Source organism: Gymnoscopelus braueri (assembly GCF_963280865.1).
Source record: "Gymnoscopelus braueri genome assembly, chromosome: 9".
Lineage (NCBI taxonomy): Eukaryota > Metazoa > Chordata > Actinopteri > Myctophiformes > Myctophidae > Gymnoscopelus > Gymnoscopelus braueri.
In genome coordinates, this window is record NC_137610.1 from 9965728 (window position 1) to 9988636 (window position 22909).

The 22909-nt window shown below is 43.1% G+C and overlaps 1 protein-coding gene across 1 annotated transcript in view; it reads left to right on the forward strand.

The window, feature by feature from the left end:
* Positions 1-5004: 5004 nt before the first annotated feature.
* LOC308091437 (A-type voltage-gated potassium channel KCND2-like) overlaps positions 5005-22909 on the forward strand; it is a gene marked incomplete at both ends in the record, with an annotated part of 52183 nt that continues 34278 nt past the window's right edge. The window contains 2 exons of the mRNA XM_080437054.1: positions 5005-5180; positions 5311-6243. Of these exons, the coding sequence (XP_080293180.1) occupies positions 5005-5180; positions 5311-6243 (1109 nt within the window). The remainder of the gene's footprint in view (positions 5181-5310; positions 6244-22909) is intronic.

Genomic DNA, 22909 nt, shown 5'->3' on the forward strand with positions numbered 1-22909 from the left:
GAGAAAACAGGCCACACACTTCGTTTACAACTGGACAGATGGGTTATTAACTGTATGGATGACAAGCAAAAAGGTGTGTGTGCATGCGTGTGGATGGCAGTGGTGGAAAATAACTAAGTACATTTACTTAAGTACAATTTTGAGGTATTTGTACTTTACTTTGAGTATTTCCAATTTCCAATATTTTACTTCTACTCCACTACATCTCAAGAGGCAAATATTGTACTTTTACTCAATTATTTGAAAGCTTTAGTTACTAGTATACTTTTCAGATATAAATTATGGTATTATGAAACATACATTAACCACTTTAGCCCTATTTTATACATAGGCTATATGAAAATAGCCGATCTACAAGCTCACAACGCGTCGCATTGCGATGCGTTGTGAGCTTGTAGATCTGCTATTTTCAAACATTTTTGTACTTTTACTTTTGGTACTTTAAGTACATTTTGATGCCAATGGTCAGTCACCCTGGTGTTTGAATCTATCTGGTGTCTCTGAGCACACACTAACGCTGTGTAAATATAAGCACGTTCTTACAACCCAGGAGCAGACTTTAAGGTCCATCTGACAGACTTTATACCTATTACACAATTTAATCCCATAGGATCCAGTCACTTCAGTGGTACATAACCAAAGTGCCAGCAGAATATGTCTGGCCAGCCAGGGGTGGCAGCTCCAGTATATGTACGGTATTATCATCATTACGGAAGGTACTTGGAAACCACACTGTGACTGGAGTTCACTTTAGTCCAACTGCTGGAATTTCAGAACTCAGAGATGTGGATGTCATGCAAATTATACATCAACACCCAGACCACCTTTTTTTTTAATGTAAATCTCACCCTCACTAAAGGACATAATCCTCATTACTCCATCCAATTGAATGAATCCATCAACACTGATGGAGGAAAAAAAATACGCCACTGCGTCAACAGCTCTGAAATGACCTTGGAACTATAGGCACATTGATTGATTGATTGAATATTACAAAACTGTAAAACAGCACAATTACAGTTAAGATACTTTGCCTAAAAGGTCTGTCCAAAAATGTCCTTGCGGTCTTGTTTCCATTGAGGTCCTTGTATTCAATTCATAAACACATAAAATAGTACCAAACAGTTCAAATCATCACAAAAATACAGAAAAAACAACACTATAGGTACAGAGTCGGGAAGACAAGGGGGGGGGGGGATATGAGAGTCAAAGGAAGGGGGGGGGGGTCGACTGTCTAGGGGAGAAGTGGTACTACCTCCCCCTTTGGCCTCCTGACAGGTGAATTTTCAGGGCTGTTTTAAAGGAAGCAGCCAGCAATCTACTTTTTTTGACATGTTCAAAATATGTCAGCCTGACAGCCTCCAGATGTCACAAGACAAGACAAGACAAAACAAGACAAGACAAAACAAGATAAGATAAGATAAGATAAGATAAGATGAGATGAGATGAGATGAGATGAGATGAGATGAGATGAGATGAGATGAGAGTGTTTAATAAGATAAACCTTTAGTGATCGCCGTGGGGAAATTCTGGCATCGTAGCAACAACAGGAGTGAAAGGAACATGTAGTCATATAGCCAAACCAAGATAGATATGAATAAAATAGAATCGATTAGAGTAAAATTATTGTCACTCACACACAACCCATTTAATTTTCAATCATGCATGCCTGGCCCTGTATGGGAATATTCTAAATGATATGGATGGAGGCGTGTCCTTGACCAATTGGTTTCTGTGGTTTGAAACTACCAGTTTTGTAAATGGTAATTAAGTCTGGGTATACGTTTAATTGACTGCAGTGAGTTGTGCTCTGGTTGTGCTGTGTGAAGTATCAGCTATATTGAGCTTGGCTCGTAATACAGTGCTGGTAGGCCTTTCTTTTGGCAGCCATAAGCAGATAAATCCCCACTCTTGGGCAAAAGTGCACACAGTGATAATGCAAGTAAGGCTTTGAGTGTGCTTGGGATTTAAGGCTTTATCTTCCAAAGATAACAAACGTTATCAAAGTGGGAATCTGTCACCTTGTTTCCATTATTGTAGGCTACACATCAGTGGTGGAAAGTAACTAAGTACATTTACTCAAGTACTGTCCTTAAGTAAAATTTTGAGGTAGTTTTACTTTACTGGAGTATTTCCAATTCTGTATAGTTTGACTTCTACTCCACAACACCTCAGAGACACATATTGTACTCCACTACCATTATTTGAAGACTTTAGTTACTAGTTACTTTTTGCAGATTTAGATTATCATTACAAAACATACATTAACCACTTCAGCCCTATTTGAACATTGGCTATTTGAAAATAGACGATCTACAAGCTCACAATGTGCCATGCGAAACGTTGTGAGCTTGTAGATCTGCTATTTTCAAAAGATGTGTATACATGATAACTTGTGAAACGGACATTCTGCATAATGAGTACTTTTACTTTTGGTACTTATACTTAAGTATATTTTGATGCCAATACTTTAGTACTTTTACTCAAGTACATTTTGAGTGTTTCTACATTGCATCATTGATACTTTTACTTAAGTAAAAAAAAAATGTACTTTTCCACCACTGCTTTTGACATTTCACGACTTGAGGAAAGGTGATGTGCTTTCCATGGTGCTGTCCATGGTCCTGAAAACCACAGCACGAATTAGGCCAAGTTTAAGCTTAAATGGGACTGTCGTGTCGGCCGGGTCATTCTTCACCTCATTTTCCATACTCAGAATCAGTAAGGTTGATTTGAAACCTGTGTGTGCGTGTGTGTGTGTGTGTGTGTGTGTGTGTGTGTGTGTGTGTGTGTGTGTGTGTGCGCGCGCGTGTGTGTGTGTGTGTGTGTGTGTGTGTGTGTGTGTGTGTGTGGTGTGTGTGTGCGTGTGCATGCATGTGCGTCCGTGTGCGCGCGTGCGTGTGAGTCCGTGTGCGCGCGCGTGCTGCAACACATGCGTCCCAAGTGGACACAGCTGCCTTGAATCCCGCGCGGAGCTGCAGAGCTATATACGTCAGGCTGACAGGCTCCCTCCCGCATCAGTTGCAGTATATATATATATATATATATATATATATATATATATATATATATATATATATATATATATATATATATATATATATATATATGTATGAAACACATGAATAACATTAATTACACTTCTTTTGGAAAACGTCAGTCGTCAGTTACGGCAGAGACCATCTTATTATGCATGATCTCATTCAAGTGAAAACATTCATCAGTATCAAGGAATGACGTGTCTATATAAATGCAGATAATGCACGCATGACTGTTAAATTATATACCACAAATGTAACTTCAAATGGACTTTACACACTTATATCTATACGCCATTACAGCAACAGCCTACAATTACAACCTCTGCATAGAAAGCACATGTTTTTTAATGCTATTATGCAAATTGGGCAAGTCGTACGCCGAAGGCACATGATGTGCTACAGCATATAACCCACTATCCGACTCCAAAACGCAGGAAAAGGTTTTGGAGAAGCCTACTACTTACAGTAGGCTATAGCCAGGCTACAGTAGGCAGTGGATCTCAACCTGTGGGTCGAGACCCCCAGGTGGGATGACAGTAAAGTGACATTTAAATAATTTTAAGATCATTTTAATACATAGAAAAAAAGAAAAAAAGAAGAAAAAAAAGAAATGAAATGGAAAAAAAAATAGACCATTAGGCTACTGCATCAAAAGTAATCAACAAACTATACTATAAAAACTGGTCAAACATTGGCCAAATTGTCAAATAATAAGAAAGAGGCAAAAATTGTGAAAATAGCCGATCTACAAGCTCACATTGGGAGGCGTTGTGAGCTTGTAGATCGGCTATTTTCACAATATTCATCTGTGGAATCAGGGTGGGGGGGTCCGCAGTTCAAATATGATTATTTTGGGGGGGTCACTGCCTGAAAGGGTTGAGAACCACTGGGATATATTATGACCGTTACGCGTTGATGACTTCCCACAGTGTGAGCAAAGCAGAGGAATGTGTTGTGTGTAGACGACCACTCCTCTCTCTCTCTCTCTCTCTCTCTCTCTCTCTCTCTCTCTCCATAGTCACTTCCTGGTGTGTGTGTGTGTGTGTGTGTGTGTGTGTGTGTGTGTGTGTGTGTGTGTGTGTGGGGGGGGGGGGGGTTGGTGGTGGTGGTGGTGGTCTTGCAGTCGATGAGAGAGAGAGGAGCAGAGTTTATTGAGGAGAAGAAGCTGCAGAGGAAAAGCGCATGCACGAATATCTCACTGACCACCGTTCCCATGCGGATGGTCAGAGAGAGAGAGAAACACACTGGTTGGACGGAATGACCACTCAGCGAGAGATTGCAGCTTGAATTGTTTAACTTGTTGATGCGACGTTTTTTTTCTTTCTTTTTTCTCTTTCTTTCTTTCTTATTTTTTTCCTTTTTTTTTTTTTTTTTTTTTTACTAAATCTTTCCCTGTCGCTGCACCGCCAGGAGATTGATGGGTGGCGGATTGTCTTGCGAGACTATGGCTGTACATTCAACTTGCGTGGTTGCAGTTTAAAAGAGTCGCCCTGCGTTAAGGTGGGTTTATCTTTTTTTTTTATCCATTTAGATTTCGATGGGATAACATTCCATTCTTGGTTATTATCGAAATGTCACGTTATCGATTGTCTAATTAAATTTCTCATTTTTGTCGCAAAGTATGGCTATGGTATGACAGAACACTTTAGGGTACAGTGACTGACTGTAGGCTATTGTAGCTACTGGTTTGTGCTTAAATGCAACAATGCCTTGCGCAGGATCTGGTTTATTAAACGAGTTTTACCAAACATGTAGACTTAATTTGCCACAATCTGAGCTAAACCACTGTCTAATGAGAATATACCACTCCTTCCCCGCTGCCACAGATGCCTATAACAGTCAGTATTCGTTTGCTGTTCTTTTTTCTCCCCCTTTTTTTTTTTTGCAGATGCCTTCCATCTCTGGGCCGTAGCACTGTGATAACCAGAATCAGGGATCGATCTTATAGCACTATAGGGTCAGCATGGCAGGTGTAGCGGCATGGCTTCCCTTTGCCCGCGCCGCGGCCATAGGGTGGATGCCCGTGGCCAGCGCGCCCATGCCCATCCCTCCCAAAGAGAAGAGGAAAGCCCAGGACGGACTCATCATCCTGAACGTGAGCGGGAACCGGTTTCAGACGTGGCGAAACACCCTGGAGAGGTACTGATTGATTGATTGATTGATTGATTGATTGAATAGCCTACTTTATTTAGCAGTTTGCCAAAAAAAATACACACAAAAGTACAGTTCTATTATAGCCTACACATTCTTGGTTCTATACACATTCTAGGTACCCGGACACGTTGCTGGGCAGCACGGAGAGGGACTTCTTCTTCCACGAAGAAACCAACGAATACTTCTTCGATCGCGACCCCGACATCTTCAGACACATTCTCAATTTCTACCGCACCGGGAAGCTCCACTACCCGCGCCAAGAGTGCATCTCAGCCTACGACGAGGAGCTCGCGTTTTTCGGAATAATCCCCGAGATCATCGGAGACTGCTGCTATGAGGAATACAAGGATCGGCGGCGCGAGAACGTGGAGAGGCTTCAGGACGACGAGGCAGATGCCGCCAGCAAGGACGCGCCGCCCGTCGACTTGTCCCACCGGGAGTACCTGTGGCGCGCGTTCGAGAACCCCCACACCAGCACCATGGCCTTGGTCTTCTACTATGTCACGGGGTTTTTCATCGCCGTATCGGTGATGGCCAACGTGGTGGAGACGGTGCCGTGCGGGCTGATGGCCAACCGCTCCAAGGAGCTCTCCTGCGGGGAGCGCTACGCGCTCGCCTTCTTCTGCCTGGACACCGCGTGCGTGATGATCTTCACCTTCGAGTACCTCCTCCGCCTCTTCGCCGCGCCCAGCCGCTACAGGTTCGTCAAGAGCGTGATGTCGGTCATCGACGTGGTGGCCATCATGCCTTACTACATAGGCCTGGTCATGTCGGACAACGACGAGGTGAGCGGCGCCTTCGTCACGCTGCGGGTCTTCAGGGTCTTTCGGATCTTTAAGTTCTCGCGGCACTCCGCGGGGCTGAGGATCTTGGGGTACACGCTGAAGAGCTGCGCCTCGGAGCTCGGCTTCCTGCTGTTCTCGCTGACCATGGCCATCATCATCTTCGCCACCGTCATGTTCTACGCCGAGAAGGGCTCCACGGCCAGCAAGTTCACCAGCATCCCCGCGGCGTTCTGGTACACCATCGTCACCATGACGACGCTCGGGTAAGGTTTGGTTGGTTGGTTCGTTGGTTGGTTGTTGTTTGTATGGGCCAGTGGTTCTCAACCTGTGGGTCTGGGTCGGGATCCCCCAGGAGGGCCAGGTGACAGTGAAGTGACAATTTAAGGACTGTTTTTAATACCTCAACAAAAGAAAAAATACCATTACTGCATCAAAAGTAATCAACAAACCACTATAAAAACTGGTCAAACATTGGCCAGATTGTCAAATTTTATAGGAAAGAGGCAGAGATTGTGAAAATAGCCGATCTACAAGCTCACAATGCCTGGCATTGCAAGGCGATGCGAGCTTGTAGATCTGCTATTTTTACAATATTTATCTATGTAACCAAGTCAAACTAAATGTAATGACTCAAATCCTACAATTCTAATTTCTAAGTGCAATATCAGGGTAGGGGTCCCCAGTTCAAATATGATTATTTGGGCGGGGGGGGGGGGGGGGGGGGGTAGGGGTCCCCAGTTCAAATATGATTATTTTGGGGGGGTCACGGCCTGAAAAGGTTGAGAACCACTGGTATATAGGCTGTATTGTTGCACCAACATGAATGAGCAAATCGTTTACACCAGGTGTGTCTGTCTAACCGCCTGGGGTTCTCAAAGTGGGGCCTGGGGATTGATTGATTGATTGATTGATTGATTGATTGATTGATTGATTGATTGATTGATTGATTGATTGATTGATTGATTGATTGAATACTTTATTAACAGTTTGCAAAAAAGGTACAGGGGTACGATTATATACAATACAAATGGTGCTAAAAGGATAACACAAAAGCTAACTAAAAAAGCCCATTGTGGTCCTGTGTATTAAATTCATCGAGACATATTTAAAGACAAACAATAACATACAATAAAATATCGGGGTTCCTTGAGGGGGTTCCAAATGGACCCTTACAGGTCTGTAACTCTGAGACCCATAAGGATCCATTTGGTTCCATTTTGTACACTCTCTGAGAATCATGGGGGTCCTTGAAATAAAATAATAATAATAATAATGAAAGGTTTGAGAGCCAATGTCCTAATGTAAATGTACCACATGGGTGTTCATTTGGAACCTGACTGCTCCAATGAACACCAAGATCTGTCCAGTTTCCTTTGGGCCAAACGAGGGCCCTTTATTCCAATTTACATCAGCTTTTGAGAGCAACAAAATCTGCTGGGAGAGTTCCAACCTCACTGCGTTTAAAGGCCATTTTAAAACATATAGTGTTTTATACATAGTGTTTGCTGATAAAATTAATGGGGGGTAGCCTATCAAACCACATGTGTCCACCACACACCACTCTAACCCCCCCCCCCCTCCTGTCTCCCCACTGTGGCCTGCCTGTCGTCTTTTCAGCAGGGTGTAAATATTTGAATGCTAATTTCATGCTCATATAGGCTGCAAAGTGCCGATGCAGCATAAAATAATTAATCACGTTTTAAAGACAATTCTTTTTAAATTAATTTATATTGATGAGCGCACTCAAGCGTCCTCTGTGGCCCCGCATGAGTTATTTGGTCACTATAGTTTTCTCTGCATTCCTGGTGCTGTCAGTTCGGTGACGCTCTCCAAGGTGCTGAAAAGTCCCAAGGTGCTGAAAATAGCCGATCTACAAGCTCACAATGCGTCCCGATGCGACGCATTGTGAGCTTGTAGATGGCTATTTTCAAATGGCCGAAATGTATGGCTGAAGTGGGTAATGTATGTTTTGTAATGATAATCAAAACTTCTGGGTGTGAGCTGCTCATTGCAGCAAGAAACCAACTCTGGTGGTGGAAATAGTAATATATATTTTTTTACTTAAGTAAAAGTATCAATACTGCAATGTAGAAATACTCTGTTACAAGTAAAAGTCACCTCAAAATTAATAATACTTAGTACAGTACTTGAGTAAATGTACTTAGTTACTTTACACCACTGTTGACCACATTAGTGACTTCCAGCCACTTTGGCTACTTTACAGAAGAACAGCACCCTTGAGTGATGGCTGGTTATTTGCCAAAGTGGCAGACAAACTTAATTAATTAATTAATGAAACTTTAATGAAACTTACCACCCACAGTCAACATTTCCCTCACCCTATTAAGTTTATATTCCACGTTGTCTTGCGCCTCTAAATAACACCACTCAACGGCCCCAGTTTTGAATTGCTGGAGTCATAAGTCAATGACATTGAGTGAAGATAAATGAATCAGAAAAATACTCTGGTTGCTTGCTTTGATCACCGCTGCACTGCACTTGAATTGAGCCTACTCATTTCAGCCTGTACGCCTTCATGTTTCACACATGTGAAGGAGATCTAGCCATTGAAATAATGTTGTCTTTTTTATATCAAAGTCAGAGGTAAGACATCAGAAAATATTGTTGCTGGCTTTGATGTGTGTGTGTGTGTGTGCGTGTGTGTTTGCGTGGTGTTTGCGTGGGTGTGTGTGTGTGTGTGTTTGTGTGCGTGTGTGTGTGTGTGTGCGTGTGTGTGTGTGTGTGTGTGTGTGTGTGTGTGTGTGTGTGTGTGTGTGTGTGTGTGTGTGTGTGTGTGTGTGTGTGTGTGTGTGTGCGTGCGTGCGTGCGTGCGTGCGTGTGTGTTGTTTTTCTTCCTTCCCATAACTACATTCATTGTAGCTCCTCTGTTAGCAGCTGGCTAGCCATCAGGTCTGCAAAAGAGCCACCATCTGCCCCCCTTTAATGGCTTATCATGACTAAATCAGTTCACAAAACTTGTGTATAATCAGTAAATTATCATTAGTTCAGTGCCATGATTTGCTTTTGATTAGCTCATTAGCACTCACTATGCATTGCATTCAGATGGTTGCTTTTTCTATTACAGTGGTGTTCTTAATCTGTTGATATAGTCCAATATGGTTGGTGAACTTTGCTGAGTTGGCCTAAATGGAAGATTGGACGGAGCTGCTTGTTGATACATTTCTTTTGTGCCTTTGCACTTTATACACTCTCCAACTTTGCCTCAGGATATTCTAATCAAACGTCTTATTAACAAAAAGCGCTCCACAGAGCGCAGGTCTATATGCTTCCAGTCGCTAGTTTAAAGTCCCCTTTCAATCATCATGATATGCGTTTTGGTAAACTACCCATTTATTTTAAAATTGACGATAAAGTAGGTTATGCTCTAGGAGGGGCGGGATGATTTAATTGACAAGGCGGATTTGAAATTGCTGAACAATCGGCTTCATTTACGGTCTGTAGAGTCTAGGGGCGTAACGCTGTCCATTCTTTTTATACAGTCTATGGTTGCAGCGGGCAGGACACAAGGAAACTTTCTAGGGAAGTAGGGTTTCTATGACATATGCTTCAACTTTTCTAAGGCCCTATAAACATGTGATTCCATTTTGGATTGGATGTTGTGTTCATGATATATGGCAGTTTTGTTTTATTTAAGAAAATACCCCACCCACACATTTTTGACCACTAAAGGTCGTAACAGACGGGAAGCGTTACCCCCTCGGATCAGCAGGGATCGCGCCGTGATGATTGTTGTTTTGTCCTCCTGCACGGTGCGGGGGAAAAAAAAGCTCACCACAATCCAGCTGTTGTGCGCAAACGAGCACGAGCGTGAGAATTTCACGGGACCGCGCCCGCTCGCCTCACCGCCCCTCAACTTCTCCGCGCGTCCCAAATAATCGCCCGCCTCTCTTTGAAAATGAATTACATAGGCGCGTCAGCCGCTTCCTGTCTGAAAAGACCTTTAGTGTCTTGCTCAGGAACTCCTTGACACATTGCCAGGGCCAGGAATCAAAGCTGGGACCTTCTGCTTCCCATTTAGCTATGGCCATCCCACCTAATTTGGTGGGGGGTAAACAAAATCACATTTCTGCAACAGTGACATTTGTAGCATTTTGTGGAGCTCCATATCAGTGTAAGTGAAATCGCATTTGGCTCTGCGTTGTTTAGAGGCCCTCCAATGTGTCATTAAAATTTTGGAAGACAATCAAACGAGGTGTGTCAGAAAAGTAACAGGACTGTGGCAGCCACGCTCATGACTCAATGCTAATTGAGTAACTGCTTATCTCACCACTATTCTGCTATAATATTGTTCACTTCTCTCACTCTCTGCTTCTGTTCCAGGCTGTTGTGTAATACCACTGCTGTTACAAGTTAATTACACCCTCCGTTACGCAACTGAAGGTGGCACAAACATGGAGCAAAGAATCAATTTGAAATTCCTGGTTAAGTTGGGTTAGGGCTAGCTAGGGTTACCTTAACCTTAACCCTTCCAGTACGACCCGGAAACCTAGAGACAGAGCCTGCAGTGAGCGTGGTGTGTGTGGGCGCGTTGTCGTGGTGGAGCAGCCACAACTTGTCTCTCCACAGAGCCCACCTGCTGTGCCGAACCCGGTCATGGAGGCGATTGGTATTAGTGCTGGTTGACTGTCTGACCCTGAGGAACAAACTCAAGATGGACCACTCTCTTCTGGTCGAAGAATGCGATCAGCATGACCTTGATCTTTGAGTTGGACATGCTTGCCTTCTTGGGTCTGGGTGAAGGCGTGGTCTTCCACTGCAGGCTCTGTCTCTTGGTTTCCGGGTCGTACTGGAAGGGTTAGGATTATGGTTAGGGTTAACCCTAACCCAAACCCTAAGCCTATAAGCTAACTTAACCAGGAATTTCAAATTGAATCTTTGCTCCACCTTTGTGCCACCTCCAGTTGCGTGACGGAGGGTAACAGCAGTGTAATTAGACAACAGCCTGGAACAGAAGCACAGAGTGAGAGAAGTGAACAATATTATAGCCGAATAGTGGTGAGATGTTGCGCAACACAGTGACATAAGTGGTTACTCAATTAGCATTGAGTCATGAGCGTGCACTGACAAAGTCCTGTTATTTTTCTGACACACCTCGTATAGCCAATCGGAATGGAATATGACAGATCTGAATGATACATGGTCATTACATGACTGCAGATACAATGCATATCGATTTGTGTGAATTTTGGACAAAATCTGTAGAAGTAGTAGAAAAAAGTGTTGTGCAAAATGGCAGAAAATCTAGCTAGGCAAAAATTGGCATGGCCTATATGGTGAGTTGTGTAATGATCCAAATAATTCAGAGGGAAAACTTTGATTGTATCACTTACCGTTCAAGAGTTATAGGCCAAAACATAACAAATTATAATTGGTATAGCGCCACCATGAGGCCGATTTGAATCATTTGGGGTGGAGTGTATTCCTTGGCCTACTGGGGGTTTGCATGCAAAATTTCCCGCCGATCAGTCCAGCGGTGTCCGAGATCAGCCGAACGCAGTCACACACAAACAGGACAGGGGCAAAAACGTCGTCTTTGCCTCCCGGGCCTATCGGCCTGGCGAAGACAATAATCATTTTTATGATAGTTCCAATGGAGGCCGGTATTGCCAGTGTCAGCCTCCTTTGGCTTGTTGCAGTCGCCTGAAAGTGAGAAAATAGCCAGCACACAATAAATGTCCCTTTTCACACACGTTTATTTAGGCTTACCTCTCCAGGGACAGAACAACGGACGCGTTTCAACCTAACAGGGTATCCTCAACATTGTCAATAGTAGCAGCCTGCCATGGAGATAGCAGATTTGCTGTCTTCTTAATGGCACGCAAAGCTCCTCTCACTCTCACTCAATACTTGTTGAACTATCAGTCACCCTTGAAATGACCCGCGAGAGCATAATGAACAGCGATGCACACAGTCCAGCTATTGGGAGCTGGACTGCAACACAAATATAATGTTTGGTTGAAGTAGCTGCTGTGATTCAAAGCCCAAGAACCATGTTTTTAGATGGTATGTTATTTAGCTTTTTGGAGGAAAATAAGATAGCACACTATGCATCTTTGCCCCCCCCCCACCATTGTGCAGATTAAGATGGATTTTAAAATAATGTTCTGCCACGAGGGGACAAAAGCTAAATGTCCTTGGCAATCACTCCACCCGAAAACACACAGCACGACAGGTTTGCTACCTGGGCGCTAGGTTTACAGTGGTGCAGGCTGTTGAATAGTGGACTGCTGGCAGAGTCACCAACCCTCTTCATAATCCATCAACGTCTCGGAGGCATCTTCAGCAGTGTGTTTTAAACACCATATATTGCATCGTGCCTGAATCATAGTTGTTATTGTCCCCTGGACCCCAGCTGTAGACACAGAGCTGACGAAAGATTCTCTCCTCTCGTAACCTTCCAGGGCTTATATCTGATAGCAGGATGTGATGACCCTTGATGGTCATTTTCAAGGCACAGCGTGCAGACAAAGGGATCTGAGGGTGGTACAGTAAATGCTTATTTAAAGCCTGATATAAGCGCATGCTGCTTTTGAAACACGGGCAAATAGGCTGTTTAGAGAAATATCTAAATGGGGGGCTGCTGGCTGGCTCATCCATTTGAGGCTTTGAAAACAAGCCAATGTCCTTATGATAGCTGCTGATGCTTTATGCCAGTGTAGCATCATGATGCCTTTCCACTACATATCTTTTCAATTTCCCTCAGCACGCTCACACCCTGTGGAAGTAAAGACAGTGGCATCGCTTCTCTCCCCCGCTGATGGCCCATTGATCGTGCTTAAGCAGACGTGCAGACACTGTGGGAGCAGGAGCCGCTGTTCAGAGGCACTTGGCAGGCAGCCTGAATGAGAGAGAGAAGGGTGCCTGGAGACCATGGGAGAATCAATAGCGCTGTGCAGCTGTGTGTCACGGCTCTGTGTCTCCTGCTCTCTGGCTGGGCCTCCAAACACAGGAGAGGGGCCCCACTCATTCTACTTATTTATTGAGCCCTAATCTCTGTTGGCTTCTCCGGGTGACCAATAAAAGCTCAAGAAATCACCTCTGTCAAAACATCCTTGCCAAATACTCATCGGCATCAAGAAAAGCTCAGAAAAATGTAATCCCCGTCTGTGCTACTGTTCTGTGTGATATCTTTGAAGACAGCAGCGTGGTTCATGGGTAGTTTTTTTGTCGCTCGATTTAATGTGCTCCATTGCTTGTATTTCAAGGTAGCAATGGATCGTGATATAAAGACCGCATTGGACTTTGTGCGGCTCGCATCAGAGCTTGCCGTGTTTACTCGCCTCCTCTTGCCTCCTCCAGAGTCTAGATGATCCACACCGTCAGGGTGAATTAGCAGCAGAGGGAGTTTTGGGGCGCTTCAGATCTCTTTAAGTGATTTAAGGTGTAATGGAGTGCACTGTTCAGAGCAGCTGTGAAAACGCTGCAAGTCAAGCGAAACCCACTGGGGAAGAGGAGCAGGGAGGACAAGGGGTATTGAGGCATGGAGACACACAAACACGCAAACACACTGGGGTGTATGGGGGGTATTTTCTTTGTCACTGTACATTTGCACATACGTGAAATGTTGTCCTCCGCATTTACCCATCCCCAACTATTAGGGAGCAGTGGTCGCTATTAATACAGCGCCCGGGAGAGCAGTTAAGGGTTAAGTGTCTTGTTTAGGAATACTTAACGGCACATAGTCTGGGCGGACCCCGGGTCTATTTTATTTAGAGGTAATTTACTCAATATGCTAATTCCCACATTCCCCACACATTTCTGTGTACTGCTGCTTAGCTTGCTCACCTGCTAGTGAGGAGCCCCAACGGGAAGGATATAGACGAGCCTTCGTTCCTACTCCTCACCGTTCAACAACCCCTGCTGACCAGTGGTGGAAGAAGTATTCAGATATTTTACTTAAGTAAAAGTAGCAAATACTGCAATATAAAAATACTGTTACAACTAAAAGACTTGTGTTCAAAATGTTACTTGAGTAAAAGTACAAAAGCATTGGCATCAAAATATACTTAAAGTACCAAAAGTTAAAGTCCTAAGATGTTTGAAGATAGCAGATCTTTGTTAGTTGTGAGCTTGTAGATCGGCTATTTTCAAATAGCCTGGGTATAAAATAGCTGAAGTGGTTAATGTATGTTTTTAATATAATAATTTATATCTGCAAAGTAACTAGCAGCTAAAGTTTTCAAATAATTATAGTGGAGTAAAAGTACAATATTTGCCTCTGAGATGTAGTGGAGTAGATGTAAAAGTATTGAAAATTGAAAATACTCCTGTAAAGTAAAAAAGACCTCAAAATTGTACTTAAGTACAGTACTTGAGTAAATGTACACCACTGCTGCTGACAGGCACCACCCCAGTCGTGGGAGTCGCTGATACAGCGACAAATATTGCCCTCCCCAACCTGGCTTCCTCTTGCCCGCGAGCATGGCCAATTATGCCCGTATGGGCGCCCGGCCAAGCCGGATGCACTGTGGGACGATTCAAACCTCTAGTCAACTGTGATGGTGGACAGGACACCCCGCACACCGTCTTGATGCTCCCAAAATAATATAATAAATAGAGCGGTCAATAAATAACAACGTTTTGGCCTATGTGGCCTTCGTCAGGTATACTGAGCTGAGTGAGAAGACAGGTATATAAAGACAATAGTGGGCAGAGTTCACAAATCACTGAATGAATGATTCAGGGCGCTTTCACACTATGGTCCCGGGTGCGCACTCCAGACCGCTTGGCAGGTGTCGCGCTAGTGTGAATGTTGCGTATCGTTCCCCGAAACGGATAACCGTATCGTACCCGAAACCACCTCCGGAGGCAGTCTCGGATCCGGATCATGCGTTTTCGGGTACGGTACGCTGCAATGTGAAAGCAAGCGTACCGTTAGACGGAAGTGGCCCGCTATTTGGAATAGGTGACGGTATCTCGACAAAAACAGCCAACAAAAACACGTCGCAGATCAATCCACAGGGGTTCAACCATGGCCGTAACATATCCACACCAAGCAGTAGCACAGCAGAGCAGAGCAGTGCGCTCTGTATGTTGGATGCCGCATGTATGTTGGATGCCGCATGTATGTTGGATGCCGCATGTATGTTGGATGCCGCATGTATGTTGGATGCCTGTATGTTGGATGCCGCACAGAGTCTGTCAGCGCAGCACCGGTTTGAAAAAAAGAAAAAAGACGCACCGACATTCCATAGGCTAAATCAATGCATTTTGTGATCGCATCGCACAACTAATAGCCTACTAAAACTAACGGGGAATACCAGAAAATAATAATATTTTGACATACGGGAGAAACGGTTGGTGCGGATATTTAAATTGGATAAAATAATTATTGCGGTTGGATAACGGGTGGATAATTAATTTGTACATGCGGATTCGGATGACCATGAGAGGCCATCCGCGCATCTCTACTACATATCTTTGCTGTTAGGAAGAAACCCTGTATCCCATATTGCAACTTTTAATGCTTTTAATCAAATGAATGCCCTATTGTCATACAGTGTCACACAAAAGTTGCAAAAATAGCCAAGCTACAAGCTGAAAATGCGGCGCAATGCAACACATTGAACTTGTTGATCTGCTATTTTTGATATTACAATATAGAGCAGATAACCACACTGATCTTGCATTGGAAAATATTATTTTTATTTTAAATATGAACAAAGGCAGGAGATGCACGTCCCCACAGTTCTTTTTTACACACAGTGCTGGACCCACAAATCATAAATAAATAAAAATAAAAAGGTGAGTCTGCACACAAACTGCTCTACAGTCTTTTTAAATTATAACCAAAAGCTCTAAAGTTAACGTTTCTCCCATGTAGGGCTAATAAATTAATACATAAAATAAGGAGACTCTTTTTAAATAACCAAAAGTGAACTTTCTCTTATTATTATTATTACTTTGGAGACTATGGCAAGCGCGATCCTATCGCACACCTTCCTACATGACCAGCTATGGCTTTGCAGTCCAGAGGATGAGATCTGCACGTAATGCGCGGATGCGCAGATTAAACAACAGACAGGCAGCGTTGCGGAATGCGTTTGTGTCAACTGTACTTGTACTTTTCTTCATAGAGAAAAAGAAGAGCACAGGGCGCATATATATATATATATATATATATATATATATATATATATATATATATATATATATATATATATCATTCAGTCCGACTTCACTGTATAGGCTACTATAGTTGCCTTTTCATAAATGATATATTTTTGTACTTAAGCTGTCGTGAAAGTTTATAATATTTAGAGAAATTTAAAGTTTCAAATGCAAAAGTAGTAGTAGTTGTGAAGGTTAGCAAACTGGACATTTATACTGAATGTTTCCTGTATCCTCATCTTGCGCTAATGCACACAAGTGTTTCACCAGGTTTTATTTGTGTTGTTTCTCATAAGCGTACATCCGTTGTCCGTCAACAACACAGCAGTCTGTGCCTTGACTTCTGTGCGCTCACTGCGCTGAGCGCTCAGTGCGTTGACTCACTCCCCAGCCGCAACCCAAGCACAAACATTGTCGCATAGTTGATGACGTCTGTGTCCACAGCCGAAACCACTATGTGCATGCCGCCACCTATAGGATCGGGGGTATATATGCAAGTGTTCTCTGGTGCGCAAGGATCTTGGCCAATGTGAATGCAGGCCAGCATTCGTTCTCGGGAACGGTTCGAATGCAAACGGATCCAGTGTGAAGCCGCCCTCAGTGACCACCCCCCAATTCCTACATACCCCCTAACCCCCACTATACCCCCCAAAGCCCCATACCCCGCCAGCCCAACCGCCAATACCCCCAACCCATATCCCCCCACCCCCAATCCAATCCCCAGTTCTGTGTTTATGTCACCACCACATAATAGTGACAAACTACGTTTCAAATATTGAAATACTGAGCAAAAGTGTACATTTATTACTAATACTGAAGTTAAGGTTACAGAAACTGAATATGAAATGAAAGACGGGAAGCATAAATCTTCAGGGAGACCAAGGTCAAAACAACACAGAAAAATGCCACCCTACTTATATCTAATCTACAACGCCAACCCAAGCAAAAGTGACAATCTACTCTCCCTAATGAAAACAAACCGTCAAAAAGGGTTAATAAAAGAAATGGCAGCACACTCCTACCATGAGCTTCGCTTGTCTTCACTTCTGTCCAAAATATGCTTCTTAACAAAAACACTCTTAACATGGCACACAGCCTAAAGGGGTCAGCACCATAGACTAAAAAATATGGACGAAGGGATCTCCATTGGTTTCTTCAGGCCCATTTTGAAACCACTTTTTTGGCGAATTCAAATCCACCATCTTGAAACTTCCGGTATCGAAAAGCAACAGGAATACGAATGCTTTTGGCTGGAAGGGCGGAGAGAGCGGGTCTTCACTCGATAGAACCAGTAGAAGTTTATAACTGGTTATCAGTTATAATCTATTTCAAATAGGGATGTTAACAGTTAATCTATAATCGATGAATTGCCGTTAAGAATTTACTATACTTTTTTGGGGGGGATGGTGTGTGTGATATCAAATGTGAACTTTAATACCATAATCATTGTAATCCTCAATCATATTCCATCATATTCAAGGGCTTTTTGAGAGAAATGAGACAGACTCCATAGAGCCCTGCAGAGGGGAGGTGTGTGTGTCTGTGTCCATGCAGCTGACGCTCGTTAATGTTATATACATCAAGGCAATTATGTTTCTGCACTCATTTTCGGACAAGAATTTTCCGTTTGGTCATAAAAAACGCCGCTTATCAATTAATCGCTTAATCGATCGATAAGGTTATCAACTATCAATTCATGAATTAATCGATAATTTGCATCCCCAATTTCAAAATTGAACATAGTACTTAACAATGAGACTATAAGTTGCATACCGATAGCATTCCATTCACGAATGTGCGCACACGCTGGCAGGTTTATTTTCTTACACTATACCTTTCACGCCAAAGCTCACAACAACATCCCTCCTTCGATTAGTGACCCAGAATGCTGTTAATGTGAGTGATGATTCTCATTACTGATCTGTCGTGACATTTACCACCGGCCATGGATTGTCCTTTTCTGTCACGAACGCTGTTCTACATAGTAGTCACCAGGCAAATGCAGTTATTTATCACTGTGTTGTTTGTCGGTTCCGCCCACTAAATACGACTCGAAAGACCTGGCAAGTTGAGGACCATAAACCTTTCACTGAGATTTATTAGACAGAGAAGTCAAGGTTAACAGACATGCAGGGTCAATGTAGTGGTCCATTAAACCACCGACGCAATGTAGCCATTATCGGGCTTATCACTACACTACACTACGACCCAATGGCAATCAAAGCCTTCCATGCAAAAAGCTTTAACTTCATGGCTGGAGATGTGAAGTGAAGCAAAGCCGTTTGAAGTCCAAAACCGAGAGACTTCAACGCATGTCTGATGTAATTGAAATGTACAGAAAAGAACCGGAGGGCCTTTTTAGCGTACTGTATCTGCTCCCGAGAGATAACAAATGTGTTCTTGATGATCTTCTATTCATTGTCTTGGATAATATAAAGTTACTCAGTCCTTGGCAGGCTAGGCAGAGAACTCCCACTTTTTCACATTTTTGTTTTGTTTTCAGAGTCGCACTGAGATTGCGCACTGAGGTGGGCATCTTTTTTTTAACGTTTAGTGGAATACATTACAGCTTTTGGCATTGTGTATCATTGTACAACATTATGGAAATCAGTGTCTTTATGGGTGGTGGGAGTATTATGATGTTATGCTGTCGAGCAGAGGTTCCCATTAGCCTGGAGGATAACTGTGGCCTTACCCTGTATTGGAGGGTGGAGTGAAGAGTTCATTCTGTTGAGAGAGTGGCATTATGATCCTGATGTCAGGTGGCTTAATGGGAAGAGTGCCACACTGCCACAGAGACCTGTTCTGTGCTAAACTCCTTTCTGTCCATGTAATGGAGCAGAGGAAGAGAGGGAGGGATAGAGAAAGAGAGAGCAGGGGTTTGCTGTGTTTCGCAGTTCCTTTTTTTTTTGTGGTGACAATATAATGTCAAAATGAAAATGTATCTGTGGTCACCGGACCATGAGCTGAGAAAGAGATTGTGGCCAGCTGCTAGGCGTGTGTGTGTGTGTGTGTGTGTGTGTGTGTGTGTGTGTGTGTGTGTGTGTGCGTGTGCGTGTGCGTGTGTGTGTGTGCGTGTGAGCAAACTGTGAAAGCAGGCATGCCCTGATGTGGACGGTCAGATTGATAAATAATCTATATGGAAAGGACAAAGGGGGCTAGCGCTGTCCGCCCATTTGATTTGATTTCTTCGACAGCCCGTCTTCAAGGCAATACCAGTACCGTGCCATCCACCGCAGCCCAGGATGAGTGTGTGTGAGAGTGGGTGGGATTTTGCGGTGGGGTTATGAATTCACAATCACTTCAAATGTGCTGCATTAAACAGACAGAGAAATAGACTGGCATGTCCTCTGCTTGGACTCAGCTAGCATAAAGTGAGGACATAAAAATATGGCATCAGTGTTTTTTCCCTCTGCTCAGCATTTTCCTCCCTTTTTCTCTTTTGTATTCTGAGCAACCTCAAAGATTAATGGAATTCTCCGGAACAAGATTAAAGTTAGTTTGAATGAAGGGAAGTGAGGGAGATACAGCAGGCCCATGAGAAAAAAAACACATCACCACAATCCCACTGTTGTTAGAAGGCATTTTCTCTGCCTTACTCCACTTCCAGCTAGTCTATTAGCCCAGAAAAACCCTGACCCAGCTGGGGGCGAATCACAGATTGCGGGAATATAGCCCATTATTTGACTATATGGCCTGTCTTGACGCTCAACATGTTGTACAAGATATCAGACCCATCCTGTCACTGGATCAAATAGTGTGTGCAAATCACCATCCGCAGGCCTAACAGCAATCTCATCTTGAGCGTGTGCTGTGTGGCTTATTTACATGCTCAGCATTTACATACAGATGGAAATGGCCTGTCTGGTCGTGGCCACTGTTATGCATACACACATTATGCCTTCTCATCACTTTGTTGGAAATTCATCCAACAAAAATACTAAAGTGGATTCTCTCCGGCTCTGTTTTATGGAGCACCATGGTGCCCAACAATGGTCATGTACAGAAAGGATTGACATTCACATCTCACAGCTTACAACGTGTTGCATCCACAACGCGTAAAGCTTGTAGATCGCCTGTGTTTGTCATGTGACACCGTCATACGACTCAGGCTTTACAGTACTCTACCCAGTGGTGGAAAAAGTACTCAAATGTTTTACTTAAGTAAAAGTATCAATACTGCAATGTAGAAATACGTAATTCTGTGTAATTAAAATGTACTCGAGTAAAAGTACAAAAGTATTGGCATCAAAATATACTTAAAGTACAAAAAGTAAAAGTAGTCATTATGCAGAATATTCCCGTTTCACAAGTTATCATATCTCTAAAATGTATAAAAATCTTTTGAAAATAGCAGATCTACAAGCTCACAACACGTCGCATCGCGACGTGTTGTGGGCTTGCAGATCGGCTATTTTCAAAAAGCCAAAGTTTAAATGCGGCTGAATTGGTTAATGTATGTTTTGTAATAATAATCAAAATCTACAAAGTAACAAAGTTCAAATAATTGTAGTGGAGTAAAAGTACAATATTTGCCTCTGAGATGTAGTGGAGTAGAAGTAAAAGTATTGGAAATTGGAAATACTCAAGTAAAGTACAAATACCTCAAAATTGTACTTAATTGTAAACAAGTACAGTACTTGAGTACATGTACTTAGTTACTTTCCACCACTGACTGTACGTCTTGGCTCTGTTTATCTGTCTTCAATCAGCCGACGCGCTACTGTTTGTTTTCATAGAGAGCCGAGTCAATAACATGTTTAATGTCTGCCATGGCTGCGCGAACATTACACCACTTGCGATGGCACTGGCATGTACTGTAATGAGAGCTGGTTGTGAGAGTCACAGCTGCTCCTTTATTTTTAGTTTGCTATTGTCACCGTGGTAAGTATGGATGGCAGGACTCATTATGTTCAATTTTGCAGGTTCAAATCAATGTTCACTAGCCCCTGCTACGGTACACTGCCTTTAAATGCTTTAATGCAGCAATGATACAGGAACAAACAAGTTAGGAGCCAGGTGTTGTTACTGTACATTACTTCCATCTATTGTTTCAAGAGATGAGGATGGCGAGCTGTTGTGTTTTTCTTTGTGCCCAAACTGCCCATATTCTTTGAATGTGCATGACAAATACGTCTTACAATAATACTGTGCAGGTTGTTAGAAAAACAACCCAATCTCAAGACACTGTAGATAACTAGAATCATCACTCTTCTGTTTTAATGCGTTTAGAGGGGAAAGCATAGCGGCCACAAGTAGGTCATGCTATTTTTCATTTCACTAGTAAGAGACCACACCTCTACTTAAGTTTAATTATTTTATTGAAACGTAATTAGATGAAAGTGAAACGGATGAGGAACCCAAGCAAGGTGGGGGCATAGTCTCAGGAGCTGACGGCCATGGTTGCTCTATTCGGGGAGCGGTCGCTCGTCTCTGCTCCGTCACTGCCACCTGGTTTCCAAGAGAACTAGAGATAGAAGGACGAAGAGCGAGAATCGTGGAGGCACGAGAAGGTTGGGGCAGGGGAGGATGTGAAGCAGAACACACAAGTTCGTTGAGAGATCACAGGTGTATTTATACTCTGGGGATTGCAACAAGGATTGGCTGTGGTGAGAGGAGGCAGGTGACGTGGACGCTTTACGAATCTGTTTACATTCTCTGTGAATGAAACAAGTGTTGTGATTGGTCGAAAAAGATAGTTTCCGCTGGAAATACGTCCCGCCCTTTAGACACTCTCTGCTTTCCGTCGTGACCAGGCGCTTCTCTTCGCAGATGAGTGAGACTGGGAACGAGGCTAGGTAGATATTAGTTAAGGAGGTGATTGCAAAAGGGGAGTGTCCGTGATAAGTAGAGGCTGGTCTCCACTCCTGAACTTGCGTTGACCACAACGTCATTAAGACAGAAAGGCAATTGGAGATTCACTGTAGTATTTGCCGTGAGTCAGCCAATGTCAGTGTCAGAGGCTTCCTCAGGAATGCAGAGCAGTATCAGTGATCATAAGGGAACAAACAACACAAGTAGCCCAAACATAAACTAATTGGTTTTCTATTCCCCAACAGAAAAGAGTTCAAATGAGTATAAACATGATAGTGAAGTCAGGTTGTAAGAACTGTTTTGTAGGATACTTACAGTATATCTTTTGACTTTGTTATGAGAAACTAGTGTAAAGCCCAGCTAAATGCATTGCATTCAGCAGGGACATTAAGCTGAATATGGGCACACAGAGGAGAGGAGAGGAGAGATACGATAAGAATCTTTATAGGAAATGTGGCATTACTGCAAGGAGGAATGGGATGTAAAAATCTATTACAATAAGGTAACGCGGAACATTGGAAACAGGAGATAAGTACACAATGCTCAACCAAATATCACAATGGAAAACAAGTGAAATTTGTACAGCTTCAATTCAACACCATTACACCATACAGAACCCGACCGTGCAATTAAACCTAGTACTGTAAATTCACAAATGTACACAATATACCACAATATGGACAGAATGCATAGAGAGTTTCTGTTTTTAGGCATAGGCCTATGTCCAAATATTAAGAGGAGCACTGCAGTATATAGCACCATGGCACATACAAACATTTCAACATTATTTGTGTAACATTTTTTTTTTTTGACATACACGTGGGAACGTACAAGTCTGCTGGACCAAGGTGCCCCCCCCCACACACACACACACACCTCACCTGATCCATTCCATTTCTAATCTTATGAAACCAACAATGGCTTGCAACAAATGGCAAAATTGAAATGCCCGTGGCGTGTGTGCGGTGTAGCTTTGGACCCATA